Here is a 17,274-nt window from a genome sequence, read left to right on the forward strand (position 1 = left end):
TTATGATCAGCACACCCTGAGAGCTTGGAAGGATAGGATAATGAAGGAAGCTCGTAAGACAACGGAAGCGACTTGACATTTCCTTATTTTCCGTCTGATCATAATTGGAAAAATAAGAGTGAAATGATAAGAGCTTCCGTCGAATTGTGAGCCCAATGCACTCTTTGTTCTAAACTGGATTTGTTTTTGACTTTGGAGAGCGCAATGTACTAGCGGATGTCATTTAGGCATTCATCTCATAACGTTTATTATTTTCCCCTAGATTGGTTATTATTGAGTTGCTGATATTCGACATCTAGTGAACCTAAATGTTTGGGGAGTCTATTTATTTAACCGGGGTTGATGTCTCCCGATACTGATAATATGTCCACCAACTTGTCCAAAGTCGAATTTGAATTATTTTGTTACAGAGTATTACATTCAAGCTACAAAAAATAAATGTATACATCATATTAATGGTTTGAAATATTAAATTTATTAGGATAAATAAGCTTCTTATCAGTTTCGAATAATAAAAGAGTAAAAGTGTTGTTAGTTCTTTGAAAGCGAAATCTAAAATTCTCGCATTCAAGAGCGCAAAAAGTTCACGTTCATGTAACAACAAAAATTTCTCAAGCTGATATTATTTGGATCTTCTCTTAAGCTGAAGTCTGGTTGTCAACTTATAGATTCCTCAGTTGAAAAATTTGCTAAATTTGACATAATTTTGGACTGAACTCCCCACAGTCTCAAAATGATAATACAAGGGTAAATGATCATTAATGAGGATTGCATCATTTCTAGTTGAACACTTAATTTTTTTGTTCAAGCATTCCAGTGAAATTCTAATCAATCAATCCATTCCCAACATATTTGATGATGATGATGAATCATTCAGCCTTTTGTTGCAACTTCTGCTGTTCAACTCATTATTATTTTATTGGAGATGAATACATCCTGTAGAAGTGGAGTAGAAAATTGCATCTGTATGCCAAATAATGTGGGCATGCTACCTGAGTTCTAACTATGAGTACACCAATCGAATAATTCGCAGTGATAGAGATATGAAATTTAATAATACTCATATTCCAGTTACAAAGTAATGATTATGATCATGACCATAATCATGTATAACATTATTTTCTGCAGCAATCTTTTTTGTAATACATACCTGGATAACTTTAATGTGAATAACGGTTGCTAGATGCTCTTATAGAAGCGTATTCAAATAAAACGCTTCTGGAATATAACATTCGAGGAAATAATTATTTACGGGTACTGGGAGGAGGGAGCTACTAGCTAAGTATCATTTCCGTCGAATAGCAGAATGTTTCAATAGGAAACAGTGTAATATATTATTGTTCTTGAACTTCATTTCCTTTCTTCACTTGTTACAACCTTTTACTGTTAGTTTTCGTGGGAGAGACCAATCTTGAAGACAGTAATTTGATTCATTGTTGGAGCATCAAGTTAACTTTCCAGCTTTCATTATAACTCGAGTCTCCAGTCTCGGCTGATTGAAGCTTTACAATCGGTGACTCTTGAAACAATGTTACATATAATGATGTAATTTTTACAGAATAGTGTGAATAATGATGATGGATCGAGACCAACTTCAACCAATCGACTAACCAACTTCATCACAACCATGATCAACTTCATCACAAGCTCTAACTAAAGCCACGAGAACTAACTTTTGATTTATACGCTTTTGGAGACATAATTTACCATGCTTCTCAAATGTAGGGTTGCTTCTATGTATTTTATGCTTCAGATTGTCCAGAATTGGATTTTTAGCTTTATGCTCGTTTGGTCGATCCCCAGTCTTGAAAGTTGAAACTTTATTTCACCGTATAGAATGAGTGATACCTGTAAGATTTTGGAAAGCGTTCATGTATTTCTTCTTTTTTGAAGTTGTAGAACTTACAAATACATTTCATTCATCTTTAGGGTGTCTGTTTGTTTTGAACGTTGGTGATCATATTGGCTATGATAACCTTGTTAAATGCGCCCCGGAACATTAAAGAGGATGATTTTCCAAACCAGGCTCTCAGGTTGGCCAGCCAGGATATCCATCTCATTTATAGATAAATAAATCCTCGACGTGAGGCTCTTCTTCCTTCTATTTTGCCTTGCATTGTTATTTTGCAATAGCTCGTATCTGCCCTTATTGCGCATTATGTGGCACAAGTATTCGAGCTTCCTGAATTTTGTGTTGTACACCTAAAACACATACATCACATAATTGTTTGTTTTTTAATTAAAAAAAAATGTTGTTTTTTCAATTACAGTTGACGATGATTCATGACGATTACAGTTGTAGATTGAGATGATTATAATGCTCCAGGACATGATCTGTTCGTTAATGAAAAGGCTTATCATTTATCAAAATACACTAATCTAGTTTTTAAATTCTAGATCGATAAAGATACTTTGTTGATAATCACAATCGCAATGTAACTCCTATGGTCTTATTGAAATCATAATATAATATGATGACTAACTAATATTCATATAGTGTCCTCACTTTAATCTCAGTGTGCCGCATTGTCATCAACTCTAAAAATTCTGGTTCAAGACTACTGAGAGAAAGTAATTCCAGATCTAGCAATAACAATAGTAGAAAAATAAGTTGGAAGGATACAAGCATTGTAATGTGAGAAGATGCAAAATATCCACACCGTAACGTCAACAAGAGCGGAACCGACCTTGAAGAATAGGAATTTACTTGCAGTTGTCATGAGAGATGAGTCCATGCAAACATCAACAGTCAGTACTGATTTCGAATGGGAATACCGTTATTTCAAAAATCTTTTTCGGATTTGGTCAATGAACAGGCTAGAGCTAGGAGAAGCATTTCGAAGTAGGCCATGTTTGTGCTGAACAGGAAATTAGAACACATGGAATATTAATGTTTTGACTCAATTGTAATTGCTCGACAATATTACCACTCTTTATCAGCTTTCTTGACCGTGAAGGTAGCCAACCAAAAAAGACGAAGATAGTCGAGGAGGAAGACAAAACGATGGAGAGCGACAGGAGTGCTGATAAGGTGGAAGTGGTTCGGCATTATTCCCGTTAAATAATACGCGGTAACAAGTAATTGCCGCACATATAATTAAGAATGTTGCGCTTCGAAAGTAGGTGAGATACTATAGGAATTTTGTTTTTGTTATGCGTTACCTGTACCATAACGGCATAGCCTTATTAATTTCCTTGGAACGTTGGAACAAATCACAAGTTTTTGAAATAATAATAATTTTGATATAAATTATTGCTAAAAGGATATTTTGACCGACTCCTAGATTTATTGTGGGTAAATCCAGGATGAATAATACTTGTATCATTCATTTATGAATGAATAGACTTGAAATAATATCAAAAACGTAACATGTAGAATGCAAGAGTTTGATTTTTATTCAATTCAATTTATTCAATTTCAATTCACAATACAAAGCACAAGATACATCGACAACATATCTAAAAACAGATTTGTGAATATTTTCCCCACATAGACGGATCTGTGTGTGGGGAATGAGTAACAGTACAAGAAGTAGCCTAAAATAAAATAATAATAAGTATAATATATCTATTTATATATATGAAAGATGATAATAATAATAATACGAAAGAAAAATCCTATCAGTAAGCAAGGTCAGAGAAGAAAGATATTGAAGAGAAAGAAAACTATAACTTTCCATGTAGATTAAAAGAAAAGGCGAACGAAAGAAGAAAAAATAAAAAGGAAGAAAATCAGCAATAGATGCAGATGTGAAATTGTTAGATGGAAATAAATGGTGACAAAAGATTTCTCGGTACTGAGAAAGGCAACAAAAGAGATGATAAAGATCCAAGTTATTCGATCATTATGAATATGACAAAAAAGCAAAATCAGAGACATGGTAACGGTCGTCCAACTGAAACAAAACTTAGTTTTCAGGTCTAAGTCAGCCTAAAGAAAATGTTCCTATCAACCCAACTCTGTATATCTGAGAGTAATGATTTGGTTATATTTCTGTAAACAAAGCCTATTGGTATTTTGTTGATTAAGTAATTACAATAGTACGGAAGTTGATGTCTGCATATAGTGAGTTTTGTGAAGTGTATATTAAATCTATTTGTGTTATTTGTTCGAATTTTGTAGGGAGTTGTGTGAGTGGTAAATAAATGGTTATGTTTATTCAAGTACAGAATTACACTTTTATAATGTAAGTCTGTCTTAGAGTTGGAACCTTTAATTCTAGGAAAATTTCTCTACTTGAGTAAATTCGAGGTCTTCCCAGGGCCGCTCTAATCATGTGCTTTTGTAAGATAGAAAGCTTTTTTACATGAGAATCGAAAGCAGCACCCCACACCTCTATAATATATTGGAATAATGAATGTGCATATGCGAAATAAATTTTCCTAGTGATATCTATATTTCTTATTCTATTTATTTTGTAGAAGATATGGATCAAATACTTTAACTTCGAGCATAAATATTCTATGTGTTTGTTCCACTTAAGGTGCTGGTCAACTACTATTCCTAAGTATTTCATAGTTTGTACTCTTTCCAGTGTTTTTATCTCCTGTCCCTCATTTACCATGTTTATACAGTTTGCATTCATATTCAAATTCATAGTTATTGGTGGTTGTCCGGTAATATTAGGTGAAAAGGTTATGTATTTTTAAGCCATTTCTGAACTATTTTTAAATTATTGTTTGCGTAACTGAACGTTTCCTCCCAGCTACTCCCACTAAAAATGAGTGTTGTATCATCAGCAAATGACAATGTAGTACAATTTCCAAGGTTTAGGTTGAGCATATCATTAACATAGATTAGAAATAAAATCGGTGATAGAACTGATCCTTGAGGCAGTCCAAAATCGGATGTGAATTTAATGTCAGTTCGGCTATTTAAAGTTAGATATTGTTTTCTATTTGATAAGTAGCTTGCAAATAAATTGTTTACGGGCCCTCTAATTCCAGATTTATTCAGCTTATCTAGTAGTAATTTGTGTGGGATAGTGTCAAAAGCCTTAGATAAGCCTTAGATTTGAGAATCTAGTTCATTCTATTTTCATCCTATTGACAGGTTTCTGAAAATAAATAGTGTAGTGAGGAATAAACTTTTGAGTGTGGTGAGACTAATTTCCATTTATTCTCATTTGCTAATAACACTAGTTCGATGTGATGATAATTAAATTTTATCGTGATAATTTTCAAAATCAATTGTTCCTCCATGTTTTCCTAAATTCAATTAATTATATTATCCATAAAATAATAGACTTGGAAAGATAGAGTCATCAAGTTATCAAGAAATAGAGATATTTTTAAAAACGTTGAAGCCTTTGATAATTCTAAATCCCTCAGGCTCTGAACAGTAAACAACCAGCGCAATAACATTTGAATAATACAATCGACCTCTGCAGAGGTGAAAATCAACAGGATAGATTTGATTATTATAAGTGTGAAGGCAACAGATCATGCTTGAATGCCCAAGTTAATCCTCTTTCTAGGGCCCTGTAAACGCATCAAATAGCAATCAGTCATAATTCAGTCGGTTCAGGTTCTCATAACTTGGAAACAAGATAAGGTTTCTAATTATTCTTTCAAATAGCCAATAGCCAATTGAAAACTAATGCAATAAAATTGAAACTATGTCGGTTTAATGACATTGTTGCTACATTTCCTGTCCTTAATGTAATCATCTTGCTGCGATTTTCATGAGGAAATTTTCAATCGATCATGGTTTGCAAAAAATCACTTAACTTGAATCGCGGATAAGTTCCGAATACGGTAGGCCTACACCTGATTGATTATTATTGGTGATTTGGTCACAGCGATGAACTCCATTGTTCAAAACGCATTCGCTATTCAAATTAGTGTAACAAATGTATCAACAGGAGGATACAATGGCATAAATTTTAAAATTTTCATTACTAATAACTGATATTGCAGAAGTATGCATTATCTCAACAATGGTGATGATCATAGATTTAATCTGCTCATTTTTCTCAATTTCAACAGTTTTTGAAGGAGCTGTAGTTATCGGAATATATGATAAATTTGTTCCTCTCACAACAAATTGGAGACGTTTATTGAGTGCATGCTTTCATATAAAGATTTGAACTTAACAGCGAAAATTGCACACTATAAATTGTACATTTGTTTTTTTTTTGAAATGCCTTCCACTCGAGTTTTCCACTTTTCTAATAAGAATTGGAGATTTACATTCACTAGAGTTTTTTCTCATCAAAAATACTAGTGAATTGATTGTGGACAATTAAATCAAGTTGAACAAGGTTTATTTAATATGAATCTGTTCTATCACAAATACTTTTGTCAAATCATACCATCATTTTATAATATTAGATTATAATTTCATGCAAGATATTATTTATCATCAATTTTGCAGTGGAAAACCTGTTTTATTCATTTTAACTCCAGAGAAAACGTTTTTATTTCTTGATTTTTTCAAAAGCATAATAATATGATGAACGCGTACATTATTATGATAATGGACGCTTATATGTAGTACATGTATGCATAGTATATAGGGAGTGAACAAACGATTCTACTAGTTTCCCTGTCACGTACAGACAATAATGCAATGAATCCAAAGTATTGCAAAGTAGATCACATCGATAAGCCTACAAACAACAATTGATTGAGTTGTAATTTGTTCAAGTTAGGACATTCGAAAATGTTTGAGGGCCATCAGGACTGGTAATGGTCACGAGTTCCACGTCAAGCAGTCAATCAAGACATCTCCGAGAGAGGAAGAAATACTGAAGAAGGAAACTGAAGGTAGACAACAGTGTAGGATTCAGGCATAAGCTGGATACGGATGAAGAATGGAGAAGTAATATGCGTCCAAGATAAGTATTAAGGCCACACCGTCGTATGGGCTTCAGAGCGTGTGCTCAACTACTGTACAATAATTCATAAGTGAACTGAATTCTTGACACCCAATAATTATTATTACTCTAGTCCCTAGCTGAAAAATCTGCCATTGTCCACCCATAACTGCAAATAATAATGTATAATATATTCCCTTATGATACTAGGGAAAAATATTGATTACCTACTATTTCTATTTCCAGTTGCATGATTAAATTCATTCCAGTGAACCTCATGGTGTTTCTTGAACAGGAAGCGGAAGGATATATAAAAATAATTTTTCCAAGGACACAGTTTTGGAAATGGATTGACGTGAAACGAGAAGATAAGAGCGAGTCTAAATTCGTGATTCACCTTCATTTATCCTTGTACATAGTGACAATTTAATCCATTATAAAGTCACACGTTTGTAATTATTTTTAGAATCCAGCTGAGAATGAGAGATGATCTGAATGAATTATTATTGGAAAAGGGCCAGTGTTAATATTTTTATCCTGACAATATGAAACTGAGTAAAATTAAAAGCCATTAGTGACTCATATTTCTCTTGATCTGCTTGGGGCATCTGTTCAAATGAGGCAACACACTAGTTCATCTTCCATGACTCAAAATAAGTCTTCTTAAATTCTACTATGGTTGGAGAATTATCAAATGTAACTGTAATTAACTAATTACATCAATTTTTTTTAAATGTATAAACGTTTCTCTTATCTCAATGTTATGACTATTACATTTCAATCACTATTCAGAAACTATAATTATTTGTGCTTCAATTGTACTATATAAAACATGATAATACTAATTATACTAATACTAGCTGATTTGTATTATAGTTGATAGAAATAGTAACATTTTCCAGCTTAATTCCTTGTTATGAATTCATTACCTCAAAAAACATTCGCTGTTCATAACGCTCAATTCAAAAAAACTTAAGAAAGGTTACAACGTTACATCATACTCGTGATTTCTCAATTACTGCACTATTGGACCACAGAATAATAGAATAGCTTTGTGGTTCTATGATGCAAATCAAAAGGGCCTTGTGGAAACCACAGTCCATTAGACGGTCTGAATACTGTTCCAGTCAATGAATTATGATGATTCACTTTTCGGAAACTGATCAAATAAGTAAACGACTCAAGGAAGAATTATTCTTCAGGATATCTTTTCAGAATACATTAATACTCACAAAAAATTATGTTTTATTTATTTTCTCAACATTGATACGGTGATCTAATGCTGAATTACATGTTTATGTGAAAATTATTACTGAGTAACTGTGAATATTAATAGTTCATAGATAATACCTGCAATAATTGACCTTGATCGAAACAAACACCAGCTACTAGTATCTCAAGATAAACTGTATTATGTAGTGACTCCATGAAAGATAAGTAGAAATAAAACATAACATCATAATACAATAATTTTGAAATATGTTATATTATAGGTTTACAGAAGCTAGGTGAAAATGAAGCTAGGATTGCAATGAACTCGTCACTTTCAAATCTTCTCTCATGTACGCTCACAGTAGTACAGCTACTTCCTTTAGTCCTTTGAATGAAATGAGAACTTTTCACACACAGTAATAAACCAAAAAAAGATATTGATAATATTCTACTTCCAACGAGATGAGCTGAATTATAGAGGAGCAGAGCATTAAATACGTGTTCTATAGTTCACTATGAAGTGTATGTTCGTTGAGAGACTGATCCTCATCTTTGTTATTTAGAATTCTTTATGATCAATCCATTACGAATTTTTAGTTTGTTCAAAACTCAAATTAATATCGTCTGAAGTGATATATGTCTCATCATGGTCATGAATGGATTAGGCGTTTCGTTTTGAAAGTGTCTGCTTCACTATCCCAATCTCATAATGTTAGGCGTAGGCGATAAGAAGTGCTAGGTCGAGTAGATTCAGATTAGGCTGCATTATTGCTGTGATAGCAGTGGCATCGACTTGACTTGAAAACTCTGTATTGTTCACTGGAAGTTCTCACACGCCCCCGAAGAGGTGAAGGACGTTCTGCGTATCCTCTGTTCTAGACAGAGCCTTGTTCATCTAAAAATCCACGACCTCGTGCTTATTTAGCTAACTCGCTTGTTATTTGTAGTCTCGATCCCATGATAAGTATTCTGCAAAATTGCAAGAAAAATATAGTCCTTCCACACATTAATTTCCTCCAATCCGGCTCATCACTATTCGTACAGGAAATGGTCGCTCCTTCGTCCTTCTTTCCTTGGAAACAGAGATTAAGATGTTTGCAAACAAACAGCTCTGATAATTACGCTCCACTAATTGTAGGAGCGAGTTGCTTGTTTTATAAAGAAGGCGAATTCGTGCCAAATTCAAAGTCAAACAGTATTTACTTTGAATGATAATTATTGTCCTTATGCTATTATTGCCCACTGACACCTGTCTACTGAACAAGTGAACTTCAACAGGCGAAGAACTTCAACAGGCGAAGATACGAATCTTCGTATTGTAGGAACTCACCTGTTCTGAGAAAAAGTCGAATTCGACGATTTACATGTTCCATTCATACTGAAAATTAATATTTTGATTCAAATTTTGAAGATGTTTCAATACAAGTTAAATTTAATCTAAGTTAGTAGGTAAGAAACAATTCAATACTTGTAAATAGCTCATAATATTTTGTTGGTCAAAAAATTAGATTGAAGAAACTTCATTTCATATTTTGAAATATGTTTGAGAGTAGTTAGTTGCATAGTTTCTGATGATCATTCTGCAACACTGAACAGAGACAAAGAGCAATAATTGCAAATTTAAAAGAGAACTGAACTGAAATCGAGCCTGATCTTTTGCTGAATGTCTCTCTCAATCAATCTGGTTACCACCTTTTACTTTATCATCGTAGTCAGTGAAAATATCCAACTCGGATCTCCAGACCCGATAATTTAGGATTATGTGTGGATCAAATGAAGACATTCTCCGTTGATCAGATTGAATGACTCGCTGAATTGAAAGTTGTAATGAAACTAAGTAACGAAATAACACATTGCAATGCAATCTGATTTGTAGTGGGATGAGAGAACGTAATATTTATGTTTGTACTCTTGATCTCATGAGCATCTAGGTTAAGAAGAGAATGTTCTCTTATCGTAGAGGTAGATAATGCATAACGTTACAGGTCCAACCTTAAGGAATTATCAGTTTCGGTACAATGGTTTCATATTAATTGGGGCGAGCAGGTATGCAGCATGTTGCTGGCTTTTATAGATTACTGTGGTCAGTGGTCGTGGTGTCTGGTGTAGATCAGGTTATTGTCTCAAATATATTATTCTGAAAAACTACACGTTGGGAAATGTATTCAAGATTTTTGTCATTCGGAATCGTTCAATATATTCATTGAATTTTTATGCCAGCATGAAAGATCCATATTTCATTGTATACACTTCGTTTCAATAAAAGTTCAAATTTACTTTTGCTATTGTTCAATGCATTCCTTATGCTTTCGAAACTAAATTCATTTTCTACTGTAACGACCAATGCCTAAGATGTGAATATAATCATGAAATACAAAGCTTTTTATACAGTTCACTATTAAAAGCGAGTAAAAAGTTTTCCTTAGATCATTAACATTTAAAACTGTTCAAATAATATTACATCCATTTTCAGCCACGATTTCAGTATAATAAGTGACACTTACAAAACATTTATTATTCAAGTAAAATTCATATTATTTTAATTATGCAAAATTCAATGAACTAGTAATCAGAATTGGAACAGCTGAATTTCCAATGATCATGCTATATTGTAGACTTCTGTATGGAATTTCTTATATTTTGAGTTTCACCAAACATGAATTTGTCTAGATAGAAAAAATATAACTCTTCTACCAGTAACAGTACTTTATCAATAATCGGATCTATTACATCGGTATCGGTATCGGTAAGTCATGTAAGAGTCGGTAAAGTCATTCAATTAGATCAATTCCTTCATTTCTTTTGCCTACAAAATTAATCAAACAACTTCACTCCTAGATTGAAAAGAGAAGACACTAGAGAGTGAATCTCTCGCCAGTGTATCTCACTATTCCAAGAGTAATTTGGTTAGTGGACAACATAACAGTGGATGTCTGTTCTCGAATAAATTTCAATTGAATTATATTGCCGGCTGGAATGAAGGCTTGTTCTATGCCAGACATGTGGTGTCATCATCACAGAACCGTCGGAACAACGTTATTATGTACTTTGAATTCCAACTGAAAGACTTCATCTCCTTCTCAGTGCGCAGCTGCCGGGTTATGATTCAACTCCACATTCAGAGGCAACATAGATCGGGAAATGGAGGTTTGAGATTCAGTAAACATCAATTTCATGAATTTTGAAAATTTATATAAATAATGAGTTATAATAATTTTCTAGATCGTCCTGGTCGAATAAGATTAGAATACAGGAGCGTTTGAACAGGGGCAGGGAATTGGTCGGTTAACAAGAATGAAAACCAGAGGAAAATTTTACTGTTTCAAAAGTAAACGATAGTCTAGGTATTATGACTATGAATTCTATCAATCGATCGACTCTGTATTTTTTAGAGCTTCAAAAGAAAACATTCAATCCATAAATAATAGAAATATGTAATATGTCCAAGCATAGAATAAATCAATCTTATACATTTTTCAAGATTAGGATATAATTTTACTCTGGTTGAAGTTGAAGTTTTAATAGTCATTCCTCAGGTCAATAACCTGAAGTAGTCTTCGTTATATATCCAAGAAATTATTCAACAGATGATCCAAAAATCAACAGAATATACTCCAATTGTACTCCAGTTATTGTAGGGTTTTATAAAGGAGAGTGATTGGGAATTGTTGGACCGAAGTGACAGAAGGGATTCCTCAAGATTTTAATGAGAATAACGCTACTCAGTACATACATATTACTAATTCGAGTATAAGGATATTTTGGATCAATATCCTTAGGCGCAATTAACACAGAACGAACGTTGGGCTGAGACGTGTCGCGGACTTTTGTCTCTTCCGCGACACTCCTATGTAAACAAATAATGGATTATTATTCATAAAAGAGAAGTGGATCGGGCGGTTGCTTTCCAACCCCCGCCACGTCACTCGCCAATTCTTTTAAATAAAAACTGACAAAAACCTTTTGAGTGGAATAGAGGACAACCTGAATAGAATATTTAAATACCACTTTATTAACAATATCTCGCTCGTCTCGTGGGTATTGCATATGCCACGCTTCCACCATGTCCGTGCCTTGCCCGCGTCTCTTCTCTGCCCGACGTCCGATCTTTGTTAATTGGTCTTCAGATATTCTCATGCACTGTAGTAATGAAGATGGGTTTGAAATAAAATTTGTTGAAGTGAAAATTCAACTGGATTGTTAGCTTGCAAAAAGAGATACCAATAAATTGGATAGAACAGTCTGATATCAAGGAAAAGCACTTTGAATTGGAAGTGCTGAGTGCAGTGGCAATGTTATCGTGTTATCAATCCAGGCGAAGGACAAATTGTGTTTGGATTGAAAAGAGCAGTAATGCACACACATAATGTGACATAATGCAGTTCTTACAAGACTCTTTAGACTCCTAGTATCCTTGAAACCTATTCTTATCATTCCAGCAATAATTTATTGATGCTACTATGTTCATTCAGAGGATGAAGACACAATATTGCCAAACTTGATGTAAAGGAAAATGATAGTAGATGAAGCTACATTACTAATACTAGAAAATGTCGATAGTTTCTCAACTAGCTGCTAGTCGAAAACAACTAGTCGATGTTTGGAGGCAGCATAGAATGAAAAGAGAATAACGATTTTATTCGTCAGCAATGAGTTCATCATTAATTAATGGCCATCGAATGCAAAAAGAAAGCTTGCTAATTAATTGATATCGTCTCAGAAGCTGTTATCCAGTTACTTAATGGAATGAGTAAGGGAATAGAGGAAGAGTAATAATGGATTAGTTCAATGATTAATTGGTAGCAATAAGTGACGTTGAAAAATTAATTGAGGTGATTTCTATCTATTAGAATTTCATGGATTAATTTTTTCTCGAGCGAGCATGGAGCTATAACACAAATTCTGGAGCATAAAGTACATAGAAACAACTCGACCCGACATATGAGAAGCATGATAGATTATGTCTACAAAAGTGCATAAATAGCCTAAAATGTTATAGTTCTCATCGCTTTAAAGCTTTTTAACTGGCTTCAAGCAGATTTTTATTCTTTGTTCAGATCAAGTATTCGTTCGTTTGGTCTAACTTCAGCCCATGGAGAATATGTTGGCCTTACTTCATATTATAATGTGGTCCACAATTACAACAAATATTTCCAAATATTAAAAATATTTTCCAATTGCAACAAATATTTTGCTCAAGAACTAATGTAGTTCACGCCCCCTGTGGGTTAGGGGGGCTTTGAGTCGATCATCGTACTCAAGAATGTGTTGAAAACCAGAATTCACCCACAGTATCCATGCTTGTCGTTAGGAGGCGACTGAAATGAACCTCAAGGCAACTCAAGAAGTTGCCTTGCCTTCAAACCCACGGGATCTGCCCCATTAGGGCAGTTTCGGAGGGACAAAAAGAAAAACACACGAGACTGATTGATTGATTGAGTACAGATTGATTGATTGAGACCAGAGATGGGTGAAACTCTAGGCCCAAATGTGGGTCAAGAAGCTGAGTCAAGGGTGGCCGGGCGCCCCAGAGGCAACTTGGCCACCCCTTACTCAGCGGTAGGACCTTCAAAGTAGGCCAGGAGTGGAACTCACATAGGTCACGAGGACTAATCTAGGCATAAATCTAGGTCAAGAGGCTAAGTCGAGGGTGACCAGGTGCCCTAGAGGCAATTTGGCGACCCCTCCTTCAGCGGAAGGACCTACAAAAAAGCCAGGAGTGGAACTCACGTTGGTCACGAGTTTGTGGGTTGAGAAACCAAAACTCACCACTGCTCAGAGAAGGGCGGCCATCCAGGCAAAACTTCTTGGGAGAGGTGAGGCTTCTGGCCATGCAGAGTTTCGGGTGGGAAAAAACCCAAGAGACCAGAGATGGGTGAAACTCAAGGCACAAATAAGGGTCAAGAGGCTGAGTCGAGGGTTGCCGGGCGCCCTAGAGTCAGTTTGGCGTCTCCTCTCTCAGCGGAAGGACCTACATAAAGACCAGGAGTGGAACTCACGTAGGTCACGAGTTTTGAGTCGAGTGACCAAACCTCACCACTGCTCAAAGAAAGACGGCCATTTAGGCAAAACTCCTTAACTTTCTGGCAGAGGTGAGACCATGCGAAGTTTCGGAGGGGCAAAAAGAGAAAACCAAGAGACCAGAGATGGGTGAAACTCCAGGCACAAATGTGGGTCAAGAGGCAGAGTCAAGGGTGGCCGGGCGCCCTAGAGTCAGTTTGGCGTCTCCTCTCTCAGCCGAAGGACCTACATAAAGACCAGGAGTGGAACTCACGTAGGTCACGAGTTTTGAGTCGAGTGACCAAACATCACCACTGCTCAAAGGAGGACGGTCATTTAGGTAAAACTCCTCAACTTTCTGGCAGAGGCGAGACCCTGCAAAGTTTCGGAGGGGTAATAAGAGAAAACCAAGAGACCAGAGATGGGTGAAACTCCAGGCACAAATGTGGGTCAAGAGGCTGAGTCAAGGGTGGCCGGGCGCCCTAGAGGCAACTTGGCCACACCTTCCTCAGCGGTAGGGCCTTCAAAGTAGGCCAGGAGTGGACCTCACGTAGGTCACGAGGACTAATCAGTCTGAAAAGACTGCCAAGCATATCACACTGGATTGTAACAAGCAACCGGGTGATGAATGGGATGTTGGTATAGGGAAAACTCCTGGTTTTTGTAAAGAACACAGGTATTGGATTGCCCAACTAACATACTACTTGGGAACACAATAAGCTTCGGTTGACGTGTGGGGTCTTTTGAACCTTTGGATCCTTGAATCCGTCCCTTCAAAAACAATAAACAAGGTATTCCACAATAGATAACAAAATAGTGTTGCAGATAGGATCTCGTCTGAAGATTCTTTCAAATTAGAAGTAATTGTAGAAAAATGAAGTTAGTTATTCGTAGTTTGGATATAAAATTATTATTATTCATCAAATTGTAATCTTCAATTAATGAAATTGTTTTTTACAATACTGTGAATCGCAGGATGTTACATGTACATGTCAATCTGCCGATGATGAAGCTAACACTTAGACAATCATTTACTTACTTATTCAATTTCACCTTATCTAAAACTCAAGTTAATCATGGCAATACTAGGGTACTGGTAACTGGCGTACTATATATAGGTGATAGATTTCTATATTGTTTTTATTAATTTATATAAAGGTGGAACTACAATAATTATTGTAGTATATACTACTATATTGTACTAATATTGATATTGTACTACAATATTTGTAGGGTAATTGAATTAACATTTCAATTGACATCCTTCCATACAGCCTACCGTAATTCAATTGTTCGATGCATGAAAATGTGATTGCCTACATTGAAATGTTTCATGTCTTGGAATGTACAACTCCTAATTTGTATATCGATCATATTATCATAGAATATAAAATAATATACTATAGACAATGTTCATTGATCTTGGTTTCTGAATAGGCCTACCGGTACATAATATTAATGTTTTATTGATATGGGAAAGTCTGTGGTGATGTTTTGTGTTTTATATGATTCTAACCCAAATACAAATCCATTCTCAGATTCCTTGAACAATCATAAATTTAATAATACTGTATTATTATTATTGCCCACCTGCAATCCTGGGTTCCCAGCAGTGTCCAACGGAAGTCACGTCGAGTACATTCCTGCGTTTCACTTCGGCCGATATCACTCGCGGTTTTACGTCGACCACGTGTGTCATGGCCACCACCATACTATCTCGTCACCCGCCAAAATTCAAGCTACTTTCGATTAGCAGAGCACATCCTAACCAAGCCTTGGGTTGGCCGGCGGCACGCGACTGGCTCACTATCAGACACTACTCTCCCCTGATAGCAGCCAACTCAGTCTTGTACAAAGGAAGCTCACTTGATACAGAGGATTTCACACCAATGACATTGTTATGATTCGGATGGAATGGAATGGAAATAGGAAACTCAATAGAAAATAATGTACGAAAAAAACGTGATTCATATCAGTAGCCTCTCAGGACTAGATCTCCCAATAGGCCGGGTAGGCTATAACATGGATTAAAGGATAGGTACAGTCTAAGATAATATACTGTATTCCTATTTATTTATCTGTCTCTGGCTTATATCTCTACCAAATACTGAATAATGGGAGGAGGCGCAACCCCCCAGACAGAAAAGAATATCCAGGAATAAAAGTAGATAGTCGTAACATGAAATATTTTTCTATTGAATTCAAAAAAGCAGACCAATGAGGAATTTCGATTTTGAAGTCCATTAGAGCAAAATAATAATAATTGTTGATGAAGACAGTTGGACTGTTTCTCAAAATAATTAATATAACAAAAAATTCTTCCGAATATAAATCTTAAACATGGGTATTGAGAACATGAGATAGAGTGTTAGATATGAATCAGGGAGTGATAATGGACAATAAGGCAATGAACATAATCCAATATCAATTTTTCAATAAGTTTTTCTCCTTTTTCATATCCCTTTTGCCGTTAAGCGTCGGGTTCCTTCAACCAGTCTCTAAACTTTATTCAATCCTGTGTGATTCTTTTTACTCTAATCTCTGTCTTTCCTTTCCCAGCAGCTATACTCTCTACATACTGATTCCATTTCAGTGATGGTCGTCCCCTGACTTGTCTTCCAACTGATCTTGCCTTCATAACAAGCCTTGCCTTTCATTCAACACTCATCCGAGCTACATGGCCGTACCATCATAAGGTTATCAGATAAAATAATTCATCATAAATAGCATTTTGATACAATCTCTCAATAAATAGTATGTATTCCGGTTTCAGGGGTGCCCACAGGAGGGGGGGAAGACGCATACTGTCATTGAAATTTAAATTCTCGTGGGGTTATTCAAAAACAAATCTTGGGTGCGATCCCAAGAAAGGTTTTTCCGAAAAGTATTTAGTGAGGTTGCTTGATGAGGGTAAGGGCACCTGTGATCTATAGAATAGGATAGTGAATTTTAATTCGATTTAAATGTTTCCTGTGATTGGACATAATATGATGGTTAAAAAAGTAGGTCTACGAAGAAAACTGACTTTTGGAGGAGAAGGCTGATGATATTATTATTGATATTGGTATTGGAGTTAGTTATTTTGCAAATGACTGAATGTGATTGTTGTTAGTGGGCCTATCTCAATGTACCTGGAATACAATGTATTCTAGGTACATTAGCCTATCCCTATACAACAGAATTTGGCTGAATAGTGAACACTGTAGGACATGGACTACTTTTCAATCAAGTAATGATCAACAAT

The 17,274-nt window shown here is 35.4% G+C and overlaps 1 protein-coding gene across 1 annotated transcript in view; it reads right to left on the minus strand.

Moving 5' to 3' along the window:
• Positions 1–15,857, minus strand: part of LOC111050629 — a 58,149-nt gene extending 42,292 nt beyond the window's left edge. Inside the window, exon 1 of the mRNA XM_022336978.2 lies at positions 15,621–15,857. Within this exon, the coding sequence (XP_022192670.2) occupies positions 15,621–15,741 (121 nt within the window). The 5' untranslated portion in view covers positions 15,742–15,857. The remainder of the gene's footprint in view (positions 1–15,620) is intronic.
• Positions 15,858–17,274: the final 1,417 nt, after the last annotated feature.

This window comes from Nilaparvata lugens, chromosome 1, assembly GCF_014356525.2.
Source record: "Nilaparvata lugens isolate BPH chromosome 1, ASM1435652v1, whole genome shotgun sequence".
Taxonomy (NCBI): domain Eukaryota; kingdom Metazoa; phylum Arthropoda; class Insecta; order Hemiptera; family Delphacidae; genus Nilaparvata; species Nilaparvata lugens.